Source organism: Chaetodon trifascialis, chromosome 16 (assembly GCF_039877785.1).
Source record: "Chaetodon trifascialis isolate fChaTrf1 chromosome 16, fChaTrf1.hap1, whole genome shotgun sequence".
NCBI lineage: Eukaryota > Metazoa > Chordata > Actinopteri > Chaetodontiformes > Chaetodontidae > Chaetodon > Chaetodon trifascialis.
The window spans coordinates 17955284-17969146 of record NC_092071.1 but is presented as its reverse complement, the minus strand read 5'-3'; the positions used below and the strand labels follow the sequence as shown (position 1 = coordinate 17969146).

General features: G+C 43.4%; 1 protein-coding gene across 2 annotated transcripts in view; it reads right to left on the bottom strand.

The window, feature by feature from the left end:
- The window catches only part of nlgn2b (neuroligin 2b), a 61341-nt gene that overhangs the window by 18354 nt on the left and 29124 nt on the right, over nt 1-13863 (bottom strand). For both annotated transcript variants that reach the window (XM_070982253.1, XM_070982254.1), the window contains exons 3-4: nt 9423-9476; nt 4335-4484 (exon numbers count right to left, since the gene is read on the bottom strand). In XM_070982253.1, the coding sequence (XP_070838354.1) occupies nt 4335-4484; nt 9423-9476 (204 nt within the window). The remainder of the gene's footprint in view (nt 1-4334; nt 4485-9422; nt 9477-13863) is intronic.

Sequence of the window (13863 nt, the reverse complement as noted above, 5' to 3'; positions counted from 1 at the left end):
GGTGAAAAATGTTCTCACTCTCAGAGCCCACGATGGTGGGCCTTTCCCCAGAGTTCATTAATTAGTTAATTAGTTAATTAGTCTGAACAGATGGCTATGCAACACAAATCAGAAGGCACTCTGGGCCTCGAGCAGGGGGAAGGTAGGAGAAGGTGAGCCGAGCAGCAATCTGGAATCTCAACTGTCACCAAACCTCTGAACCGGGCCGTGCAGCAGACATTTTCCTCCCATGCACTCATTTCACTCCACAACGGCACGGCGTATGATAGATGAATCGGAAAAATTCAAAAAGTATATCACTTCCCGGAAAATGACATGTCTATGTGTCACACTGGAGTGAAAACATAAGACGTTAAACCATGTGGCTTAATGCAAGGGCGCTGTAGTCACACTGCAGGAGCGTTTATTTGAATGAATACTTTGCATCACTGCAGATTTAAAAAAGCATTTCTGATGGTTTATTTTTAGACTGTTCCCATCTCCCCCCTTCTGTTTCCTTTTCCCTCACTGCCTCTCTATGATTCTCCCTCGCTCATCTGTCTCTATTCCCAGCTCTCTCTTCCCTTATTCCCTATCACTCTCTTAAAGGCGCAGGCATTGTATGAAATGAGGCTGACATGTGGAAGCTCCTGTGTGTGTAAGTACAGGGTAATACTAAAGATCAGAACATGAAACAAGCAAAAATACGGTGTGCCTGTGTTTCTCACTTTGACTCAAATTCAGTGTCAGAGAGGAGCGCTATTAAAAATTCAGATGGATGGTGCATTATTCATATATATATTTTACGCACAGCACGCAACCAAGTAGCGCACTCATACACTCACACACACAGCCACATGCACAAGAAGCTGTTGGTGTGCACACGGCCAAACATACATGCTTATGCTACACAACCATACAAACACACACAAGGATTATCGCCTTAGTACAGTAACCCATTTAAAGCATATCTGAGAGAGGGAGGGAGGGAGGGAGGGAGGGAGGGAGAGAGAGAGAGAGAGAGAGAGAGCACACATTCGCCCACATACCAATATTTTCAACAATGTTCAAGGAATCGAGGACACTGCGTCATCCCTCATAATCACTCAGCAGGATCGCTCTCCACCTCTATGTGTATGTATTTTTGAGGTTCAGTGCATTAAAAAACACAGTGCAATGCATGAGTGCGCTTCAAACATCCCCAAAACGAATCACGGCTACAACGTCAGTGTGAGACGGCCAGGTTACGGTTTGGAAACAAGGTCGAGATGAAGCAAATAAAGACACTTTTTATCAGCGTGTAATGTAACACTACATTCAACGCACCTCATTTCAAATAGTCAACTGAATCACATGCTCAGATTCTTAATGGTCACAATTTGTCTGACAGCTGTGAAAAAAGACCACATAGCAGGCTGAAATTGAGCAGCATGAAGCTGCAGGTCCAGGTCCTCATTTCACTAACTCTCAGTTTGTCCTTGTCCCTGTGCCTCTCCATTGGCACTGTCAATAACGGTCTGGATCATGTTACCCTCTGTTAATACTCACTGCAACTCTTGGACACCATCCTAAACTACTCCCATTTCTCTGTTTATCATTATTCTGATATGTTGAAACAGGCCTGATGCAATAAACAAGATCTGATTACCCAACCTGGCAACCACAAAGACAGTCACAGATAGTCTGTGTGCAAACACCTCTGAAAGATGATGGCGAATGTAAATACTTGACTCCACTGATATCCAGCAGCACAAGGGCTGGGTACACACACACACACACACACACACACACACACACACACACACACACACACACACACACACACACACACATACAAACACACACAGCTCAGCCCACACTCACAGGCCAAGCAAGCACTGCAAATCTCCAACAGAATGGACAAATAGAATACCCCTAAATCCAAAAATACACTGAGAGCAACAGACACACATTTCAATTTGGTTTTCAATGGCTGAGTGTACACCAAAGGCACTAAGTGGTCAGTGGTCTCTCTGAAGTATAGTGAGTCAGATCCTGGTGGTTTTTTTCTGCAGAACTGCACATTAGTACAAAAACGAATTAATTAAAAAACATTCGGGTTAAGTGAACACAGCAAATACATCTGTTATTATGAAATCCCTGCAACGCAAGAAATAACACAATAAACAGATGCACACAAAGGCTGTTATTATACATAGACATGTTTCTTGGTCCCAGCAGTAATATAGACTAATTTAATACAGTTTGTACTATCAGGTATGCATGAAACAACCTCTACTCAACATGAACCCTGATACTTTGTCGGGACATGCCGGTTCATGTCAGTATAGCCACTGTGTTGCATTAGCCTTATGAGCTAAAGGTCAGCAATGGATGAAATAAATAAATGGCAAAAAATATTGGGTTGGGTTCAGGTCCTAAATTTAGCAGTACAAATCCACTGCTTCCTCTACAGACCCCAAAAATCTGTGAAAAATCTATGACGTTGTCTGTGATGCTACAGCCCAAACTACAAGGCAACGTCAGGTTCACGAGTCTCATTATGTAACTCCAGTTCTATGAATTCTGAATTACCATCAGATGAAATATCTTGTCATCAAAACAGCTGAAAGTGGCTCAACTGGTGTAGAGAGTCTGGGGAAAGATAGAAGGACACTGGAGCACTGATCTGACAGAGCTGTCAGGCGGTGGGAGGGGCAGTGGTTGTGGGGTCTGGGTTTGATCACCAGAAAATCCATTTTACAAACCTTCCTCATTTTAAGAGGTGCTTGCCCAAAGCATGGCAACCTATTAGAAATGATGGTCGATTAACTGGCAGCTCCTGCCCACGACTGAACTGAAAACAACACATTTCACCATTTTTTTAAATGTTTTTGTTCATTTTTGAATGTCTAATTTCATCATGACCGCTGATGATGACTGATGATGATTAACATAAAAATAAACTGACACACATTGAAGATTTGATCTGAGCAATTGATCTGCTACCTCTCCCTCTTTTTGCCTTCTGTATTAATCTCCTCTGGTTGACATGTCATGTTCCTATTTCTGCTTTCCATAACTTCTCTCTATTTAGAATGCATGTTGTTTGCCACATGCTTATATATGTAGTAGCTCTAATACACAATGATGACAGAGTAACGTTCACAATAGATGACAGGCATACACATGAAACTTATAGACACATCACTGCTTGATTGTAGCTTTAATTTGTGCTTAAGAGGATCTTCCTCAAGCAGCAGGTAAATCAATCAAAGTGTACTCACTTGACTACACATGGACCATCGTTTTCATACTAAACCATGGCACCACACCAAAGAATGAAACATTCCTACAACATGGTCTGCAGCACGACAGTCTGCTGATGTTAAGAGCCAATAAGGGTGTGCCATGCACTCGGTCTTCATTGCTGCTTCGGAAAACAGGTGTAAAAATCTAAGAGGATCTGTAGAAACCTCATAGAAAACGCTCCTCTATAGTACTTCTACAGTAAGACTGATCAGCAAACAGGGCTCAGGTTGGGGTCTCAGTTTCAGGCCTGCACAGAATGTGGACACACTGACAGCTACAACGCATGCTTTTTATTCTCCAACCATATGTTGTAGACAAGAAAAGCAACATTTTTTTGACAAAACATGAAAGTTTTTTTTTGTATGAACAGCATGCCAGCACAAAAATAAAGAAAAAAAGAAGGAAAGCAATATGTTGTCTTCTTTTGTTTAGTTGCTTTGATGGGACATCTTATCTTGTGCAATCTTATACAACAGGTCCCTTGAGATACTCATCATTTTATGGCTCGCTCTCTCTCTCTCTCTCTCTCTCTCTCTCTCTCTCTCTCTCTCTCTCTCTCTCTCTCTCTCTCTCTCTCTCTCTCTCATGCATCTTGTCTGCACTTTCCCTTACATGTTCTCTCTGCTGTAGCATGTCAACACTGCTGTAATAATTTCAGATGAGTGGCTGCTTTACGTCAAAAACTCAAATATCTTGACAGTATATACCGTTAAGTGACAGTCATATGCCTGTTGTTATAGCCTAGCCTGAAACAATATACACAGCCTGCAGAAGGAGGGGCTATAATTTCCATTCTTGGGCCTTCTGTGTTCAGTGATTTATGATTTGAAGGGGTCATAAATCATAACGCCTTATAAATGGCTATTTTTTAGACAGTGCTATTTTTCTTTATGTGTGCATTGTACCACCGTTTCTAAATCACATATTTTGACAGACATCGACTCTCTGACACGCACGGACTGGTCAAGGTGAGAAGGCACATGTTAAGCGAAGTCTGTAAACATTTACTTCAGACGCACACCCGTGCATGACAACGGCGGCCGGATGTGCCACGCCAAACTTACCGAGCACACCAAGCCGATAGTTCATGGTGACCACGATGACATTTCCATAGGCAGCGAGGACGCTGCCATCGAACATGTTCCCTGAGCCCTCCATGTAGGAGCCTCCATGGATGAACAGCATCACCGGCTTCTTGCGACGATCCCGAATATCTGCACAACACAGACAAACAATGCTGTTTGATATTTTCACGCTCATACAGTCTTAGGTTAATTAATTAATTAATCTCTTCTTTCTTATTGAGCTTGAGTGTGCACTGGCAACAGGTAGTCTACCAAGTTTCAACTGACAGCTGTCTAACCGCAGCAGTCCTTTAAGTAAAAATATCCATAAGCAGCTTGGTCTAACCTCCTACACCCAAAGATTCATTAGGAAAAAGAAGAGAAAGATACTAAGTATGAAACATTTTCAGTGGGCTGCCTTTAAGTTGGCAGCAAGTGTTTCATGTCTGCCCCAATGGGCTTATCCTCTATATTTTATTCTATGACGTCTGTTTCCCCTGTCCTGTGCAGCAATGGTACCTTCCCAAACTGCTCTTCCCCTCCTTGTGTGGAGCAAATGGTGCAGCCAGTTCTGATGCCCTCTCTGTTATTGGTGTCTCTGTGCCCATCAGTGTGTTGCTATGGTTCCCCCCCACCATCACCACCACCACCACCTCCGCCTCATGAAAATCCCCTCTCGCAGCGTCTGTGGTACGGTCTGAGTGTCTGAGCGTGGATAAGGCTGAGAGAGCTGCCAGTGCAGCCCATTTAGGCTCAGCGTCTGCACTGTGCAGGGCCTGTGGATAATTTGTATGAAAGCCAGATCAAGTGGAAACATAAATAACAGCCACGGCATCTGTTTACCCTGATGAGCCTCAGCACTCAGAGACGGAGGGAGACAGAGAGACAGGAGGGGAGAGAGAGAGAGAGAGAGAGAGAGAGAGAGAGAGAGAGAGAGAGAGAGAGAGAGAGAGAGAGAGAGATAAAGGGGGGTAAGACAGAGCAAGGAAGGAGATGAAAATAGGGCAGTGTGGGAGAACTGATGGGGGTAGAGACATGGATGGGAGGTTCAAACCAAAAAAACACGATAGTGAGGATGAAAAAACGTGAAATGTTACAAAGCAAGTCATACATAGCGAGGTACGCTAATGAACACTCAAATTCACACAGGATTCACACCGTATTCATACAGAGACACACACACGCGCACACACAAACTCTTGCATAGGCAGCTGCGATGTTGAGTCGCTATGGAAACTGCTTCTCGCTAATAGAACTGCACCAGCCATTCCACTGCACCGACTCACTGAATGCCTGTTGCCTTGGAAACAAATTCTACTCACGTATTTGCACACCCGCCTGCATCACCACCTGAATCTCAGGTTACACATGCACTGGGGTGCGTCACTCACAGCCGCACACACATACACACAGACACACACACACACAGACACACACACACACACACACACACACACACACACGACAACACACACAAGTGAGCATGGAAAAACGGCACATATGGCTTCACACATACATATGACACAAGCAGACTGGCTAAAAATAAAAAATTTCAGTGGTACACGCCGGCGTGCTGTTCTTTTTCATCTCTTCTCTGGTGTATTCTGAACCTCAGCTGATTTCCCAGAGGATATGTAAACAAGTTCAATTATCCCGGCATTACCAGGACAGTATAGAGGAGTGACATGTCAGCAGGCAGTCACCAGCCCCACTCACAGTAACACTTAAACCATAAATTCAGCCCTAAGAGAAAAGGGATTTAGGCAGTAGCTGCCATTTTAAATCTGTACCTTTTGCCTTTGAAATGCCTGTTTGACTGTGGTGTTTACAGAGATTACTGATGTAAACATATTTGATACCTGTAAAACAGCCAAACAACTTAAAACAGCAGTGCACAGATTTAGCATTGCACTTTTAGAACAATGCCAGAATCACGACGGACAAAGATAAAAACCAACGCTGCAGAATCAGAGATGTGATCTTTTTTATCGTCACATCGTTTATTTTTCTCACTATCATTCTTCTGCTTGTCAAATCTTGGCCTTCATTACCTACAATGCAACTTGACTGCCGCCAGTTGGGTTTGAGCTTGGAGAGTGTTATGCGAGCAGCAACTAACGTAGCCTCCAGCCCCCAGCAGCACGCAGAGACGAGGAGCGGGCTACAGAGGTCTGATAAGTTCACCTCTTCCCAGCTCCTCACCCCGAGATCTTTTTCACTATCAGACTTGCAGTCTTCAGCCCCAACTGACGCTATCTCACGAGACATCACTTGAGGCAGTTTATCAGATTTCATGCAGCGCCCTCTGCAGCCACAGAAGCTTTTTACCCACGTGGTTGTACTCCCCAGCACCTGAGTTCCCTTATTTCAGTAGTCATTCAGTGTTTAGTGTCCTGCCAATACTTTGGTGGGTTTTGCTTTTCTTTGTGTGTGCTGCAGAGCATTTTTGGGATCAATTGTGTTGTGTATGAAGTGTTTGTAGACTTTCTATGAGGTGGGGGTGATTCTTTTCTTTACATGGCATGGATTGTGCCTTTCATAGGGAGGCCCCTTTTCAAGCTAGCCTCTGCTCCACTAGCCTTGACCTGAAAATGCACTTTCCCATTGAAGCTTTCTTTTGTTGTTTTTTCTAAAAGGCTGAAACGTAAGTGTTTTTTTGTCCAGGTTAAATTGGTATCTGTTGCTGTCTAAATGCAGCTTGCAATTTGAAATGCAATTTGAACCCCATTGCTCTGCTGGGGTTTTCATAGTGCACCAATGCATCCAAGTGGTCTTACCTCTGAGAGTGCATAAAGGTCACAAAGTGACAGGCGTTACAGGATATCAAGGTCATTACTTTAAGGAATGAACTATGAAACCAAACTAACTCACTTTCAGTTTTTGTAAACTATCACACTGTGAATAAAAGAGAAAAAAGAATGAAAGAGAAAAATTAAGTTATAACTGAAATATTTGCTGAGCCCAATAAAGGCTATAAGGAAATAAAAATCTGTTCATTTTGTAATAATAGATAAAAAGCTCATGCATACCTACAATGCCTTAATGAAAGGTGGATAGAAAAAGGTCCAAGTAGCGTACAAGAAGAAAACTTTTTGCAGCCTATCTCGTGACTTTTATTCAGGTAACATTTCTAGGCCATTAGACTTTAATCAGGTGAGCTTAAAAGCAAAATTTATCTAGTGTATATTGTATAAAATCGGGACACATGGTGTATGTAATTTGCTGGGAATACAGGCATTTGTCCAGCAAGGCAGCCTCTGGTGATAATAAAAAACCTGGAGAAATCACAGCATTTGCATGAGATAATCCTTTTAGTGCAACAAATTATAATAAGAAAAAAGCATAAATACAAAAAGATGGAAACAGATGTGTGTTAAAGGGAGAAAAATGGTGCTATGATTAGAGGGGGCTCAACAAACAGGGGGATGATTAGGGGTGCAGGGTCGTGGGGTGAAAGTGTTTCACTCAAATCCAAGGCCTACACGGCCAACAAGGAGCTCACTGTCTTTCCTGCCGGCCTCCAAAACACTGGCACATTATTCACTTCTCTCTTTTCAACCTAACGTGATACTATCCTCCTCATTATCCACCCCACCCCCAATATCTATTCTCAATGTAATGTCTTACTTCCCAATAGAAACGATCTACTTTCTACTTTTCCATTATTCTCTCATTCATTCTCTTATGGAAATCTCAATTGATTTGGGCGTAAAAGTTTCAGCCTGACTCAGCACCTGAATATTGTTTGCACCTAAAGCCATGCCCAGGCAATGCAGTTTCTTGTAAATAACTTTCAAAAAACAAGATGCTAATAATAGTATTTTCCAACAAGGTTTGGGAACCTCTGTCCAATCCATACCTGAGCAATTAAGTGAGGAATTCAGCCCTATCCGAGCCCTCCCGCTCCTGTCAAGATCCATCATAGGTTGGCATAAATGTCAAGCTCTACCAGTCTCCTGCTCAACCACCCTCTCAATCTCTCGGTCTCTACATCTCTCTCATTTCCAAAGCTCTATAAATGTCATTTCATCATGCACTTGTCTTCATTATGACTATTTTTTCCCTTCTCTCCCACTCATTGCCCTCCCCTGTGCACTCGCAGTGCTCAGTTTTTCCCTTTTCTTTCATCTCTATTCTATCATTCTGCTCCTCTCCTAGGCAATCCTGCATGAATCCTTCCTTCTGTTTTCACCGTTAAGAAACCACACAATTGGATTAGCTACATCTGTCTCTTTTTAAACCATAGCAATTAGAGATGCAAGGGAGAGAGAATTCAATACCCAAATAGCACAGAGCCCAAATACAAAAAAAACCCCACAAAAAAAACCACACACACTGGCACAAATTGGAGCACATGCACTCAGGCGTAGACTTGCACATGCACCGTGCTCGAGTAGACGCACATGCTCAAATGGAAGTAATGCACTCTATGTGTGCATAATGCTATGTAATATACAGTGGGTCTGGGCACATGTACAGAAACAGATGCACACACTGTCTGCATAGATTCTGGCTGCATCAGTAAAGAGTAATGAGAGCACCTCCATTTGCCTGCAGTGAACTTGAAAATGTACAGCAATAGCAGACGTGCAGAAATCCTCCAGTTTTAAAAATGAAGGATTGCAGGAAGCCCAATAACATTATGGAGGACAGTAATGTAGCAGACCATTTCATCAGGACTTCAGCACAAGAATAAAAGCACAGGTGAAAAAGGACTGAATATTGATTTTCAGTGATGCATCACACGGGAGAGTCAGGACATCAGCGTGCGGCTGATCAACCACATAGCAACCGAGAGTGGAAAGTAAATTAGCTCTCCGTGCAAATACCCAAAGAGCAGCATTTGTAATGGAGGGGAATGAGGAACAACTATTTTGTATGGAGCTCTTTATGTATTTTGGCTAAAAGCATGCCTGTGGGAAGAAAATGACAGATTTGTGTGCTAATAAAACTGGTTAACAATGGACGACGTAATGCGCTCATAGAGTGATGAGTCTCAGATGATTATTAGTACAGATACAAACACAACATTCCCCACAGAGTAGAAAAATGGAGCACGAGGAGGGAAAAAACATGCAATTAAAATACCTTCATCCCTTGGTCTGTTCATTGTGGACTCATCGTGTTTTTTTGTGAGTGGACCTGAGGTTCAGAAAAAACGGGACGGGGGGGTGGGGGTGGAGACAAAAGACAAAATTCAAAAAGAAGATTAAAAGAGAAAAATAGCAAAAGATGAGACATTCTGCTCTATCACGTTTCAGCTGAAGACCAAATGTTTATAAGGACTACACAGTGTTTCCTGAAAAGATAACCCCACACTCATCTGTTTTAACTGCTTAGGATCTAGTCGAGGACTGCTTCGTAAATGACCCCAGGGGCCACTTCTCCTCGACCCCTCTCCCAATCAGTCCTGACACTCTGCTGCTTTGTAAAGAAAAATCAATGAGCGGAATCAAGCCATCACTCTTTTCGGTCAGAAAAAGCAAAGGAATGCCAAGACACAGCTCGGGACAGTGGTGCAGTCATATGGCAAAAGTCCTGGCACCATCCAGACAGAGACTAGGCTGTCAACACACACACAGGCACACACACACACACAGGCACACACACACACACACACACACACACACACACACACACACACACACACACACACACACACAGATACTCATCCTGAATACATGTGACCACGTACGCACATTGTGCACAGAGAAATGCTGGCACAGAGCCTGAAATGTGAGTCTTTCCTACCGAATTAGCAAAGAGGGAGCTGTTTTTGATATTTACACCACCCGCGTAGGCTTGTGACAGGATTCCCCTCACCAAGGTCAAAGAGGAGCCCCACATTAAGCTTTAATGGTCACGCCAGTTAAATGCTTCATAGGGCACAGCCAATAACACACATTTATCACGGTGGCCAACCAACGCCCCGGCACGTCAACCTCTGTAAGTCTTAACTGATAAGGATCCCATTAATTTGTTTTTTCTTGGTTTCTGTCGGTGGGGCTTTCCATCAGCCGACAATTACAGCTGTGTTTCGTGTCGTTCTCAGTCACCGTCTACATGCAGACATCTTAAGAGGAAGCCATTAAAACACACTCACGTTCACACGCATACACACACGCAGCCCCGCGCACATGAAACGCTACACAATGCATGCTAACGGCGCCTTCATCATCTGTTGCCGTCCTCCTCATACCCACCCTTCAGCACACTCCCTGTTCTCCGATGGGGAGGCGCTGCAGCCTCTCATCTTTAAAAATACTCTTCATTGACTTGCCAAGGGGTTTAGCACTCTGCTAGTGTGCTGCTGACATGTCTGTTTCTACCATTGTGCTAAGAACCTCACAGTAAATTGACGGCATACCCATGTGTGTGTATATATATATATATATATACACACACACAGAGTATATACACAAAGGAGACACCTCATCACTGCACTCCACCATTATAATGCTGCATTTTCACCCATTTCTCCATATAAATGGTTTCCTAATATAAAATATTTATCTTCCATCTAAATGGAAAAGGATCAATGCTGAATGGATTTGCTGCATCCTCAGAGTACCACCATGCAGGCGCCCGATCCGGAAAGCACTTCCTGCCATAGAGGGAGATGGTACAGTAGTTGGTCCTAGGCTACAGAGCAAACAGGTAGATAGACCGGTAATGGATAAAAAGGTACATTAGTCCATCATCTTATCGGCACTTCCACACTACTTAGGGCCACTCTAAAACCACACCTCGCCGCTTAATGGAGACTCTGATTTCATGCGTTTTCTAATGCCTAATAAAGAGCTAACCTATACACGAGGATAAGTGCCGCTCAAACAGTCACATTTTGTACCAGACCATCAGATTTCACCTGAGCAGAGGTTTGTGCATTAGTCTTTTAGTTCAAAAAAGAGAAGACAAAATCCAAAAAACTCTGAAGAAGTTGGGTATTATTGAGTTTAGGATGATTTTCATTATCAAATAATGTGTTGATTTTTCTTTTTGACGACTATAAAACGTAACTATAACACAAGAAAATGTCAGAAAATACTGTAAGGGCCCTTGAAATTTTCTGAGAAAGCCAACAGTGAAGACAGTCCACAACAGTCCAACATCACTCAACAGCCGAGTCAATGTGTCTGTGAGCAAAATGCTAACATCAGCAGGCTAACATGCTCCCAGTGACAATGTTAACATGCTGATGTTTAGCAGGTAAGACGTTTCCCATGTTCACCATCTTAGTTTAGCGTGTTAGCAAGCTAACATTAGCCAACTGGCACAGTACAGCACAGTAGAAGCTGATGGGAATGTCACTAGTTTTGCAGGCTCTTGAGTAACGGTTGGTATTCCAGTAACCATGGTGTTCAGTTTCTAACCATGTAAATCTAGGTCTTGACTTCTGACGATGAACTTCTGAGTTTAGAAAAAAATACTACAATGCATTGGACAAAGTAGGATGTAGCCAAAGGGAAACACACACACACACACACACACACACACACACACACACACACACACACACACACACACACACACACACACACACACACACACACACACACACACACACACACACTTTTCGGGTCAAAAAACATCTTTCCCATCTGCCTCAGTAGAAAAGCCTGCCAGTAGGTTGACTGTCACATGATGTAATGGGCCACTGGTCACTGAAATGCACTGGCCTATGCAGGAGAATTTAGCTCGGATTGTCCCAGTACTGTTTGACCTAATGCAGCTCCATCGCTCAGTCAACAGTGTTTCTGTTCGGTTCAGTGAGCTTGTGGCCAGAGCACAAGCTGTCTCCCGTCCCTCTCCATTTCCTCAGTGCAGTAAACGGGATGAAGCTGCAGTATGTCATGTCTATGGTGGCCTGTCTGCTTGACAAGGTGTCAGACACAGCTTTGGTTCATCCCCCTGCATCCAGGCAGCAGCTTCCAGCACATGCAGTCCTATCCTTCTGCTCTCTGACTCCTCTACTGTGCCTCCAGCTTCTAGCTCCATCCTTGCCTCCACTGTCCTGCCTCCTGAAATATGGTTTTTAATAAAGAGCACGGTAAATGGCTGCTCTAGCGGCAATAAAAATGAAGGATCTCAGGCCCTTGGCTGAGGAGTGTCTTGAGGAAATAGGAATGCAGTGAGACAGTGCTATTGCCTAGAAGCCTGTCCACACAGGACAGTTAGGGTGGAACACTGTAGAAGGAGGTAGGAAGTAAGAGACAGATAAAGGGACAGTCTAAAAATCACTGTTCAGTTCAGAAGAACATTTGTGTTGTTTACATTATTCGAAGAACTTATTTGAATTTCGTCTGAGTTGAAGAAGTAGCAGGCTACATAGTGGCCTGGCGGGGAAGGGCACGGAGCTCATTTGCATTCAGAACAGTGACCCCTTCTACCGCCATCTGCATAAAGATGGAGGAGAGAGGAGAAGAGGCAGGGATGATTTGAGGGAGGAGAGAGCAGGAGGGGTGAACAGATGCAGAAAGAAAGGGAAGCTGTGAATTTTCTTTTGTCTAAAGAATAATGCAGTGAACACGTTCAGTGAGAGTATTTGTAGGTCTGAAACAAATACATCAGAAAGGGCCGTGACTTGAGGTAGAATGGGAGGATAATACATAATGTTGTACTCTGGAGATTAAATGTGTCAGAATCAAGTTGTGCAGGCCAGATTTGGCACCAAAACATTTTGACTCAGGTTGCTGAGATTCAGTGCTGCCAATTCATTTTGGCCCACCGACATCCACCATGAGTGGGAACGCAGCTGCTCGCTGCCAAACACAGAACAAAACAGTGCCGACATCCTCCCTTTATACATGCTTGACCATCACTCACTGATAGCAAGTTAGCAAGCTAACCTACTAGCTAAGTCAAATCAAGTCAACTATACTTATGTAGCCCAATATCACAAATCACAAATTCGCCTCAGATGGCTTCATAATCTGTACAGCATAAGGCACCCTCTATCCTGAGACCCTCGATTAGGACAAACAGCTACAACAGCAGCTCTCTGAGGCTTTGCAGGTGTCTGGCCACACCAAAATACTGGACAAATCAAAATTTGGTCAGAGATGTTGAGAAATCTCTCTCAAAACCACAAATGCAACCTCGCTGTGGCACAAGAGGAATGGTCGGGGGATGATCACAGTCAATATCATCAGGGAACCATGATTGAACAGAATTTCATGGACGCTAGAAGAAAAGTCACCAAAGTCAGGAGTATTTATCTTCTGGGGACCATGAATGGCTATACTGAATTTCATGGCAATATGTGTAACAACTGTTGAGATATTTCAGTCTTGGCATTGCTATCCCCAGAAGTGCGTCACCAGAGTGGCTAAAATCATGATGTGGAGCCGAAGGCAAACAGTTTGAAGTCAGGTGTTACACCAGATACTTCTCGGCATGTTAAAATCACTTGTGGTTCATTTCTATGCTTAAATGTGCTTAGAAATGAACAGAACACTGCCAATCCCAGTCTAGATAAAGCAGAAAAGTTGAGTTTTTGAGTACTAAAAGCTTAATAAGCAATGCCAAA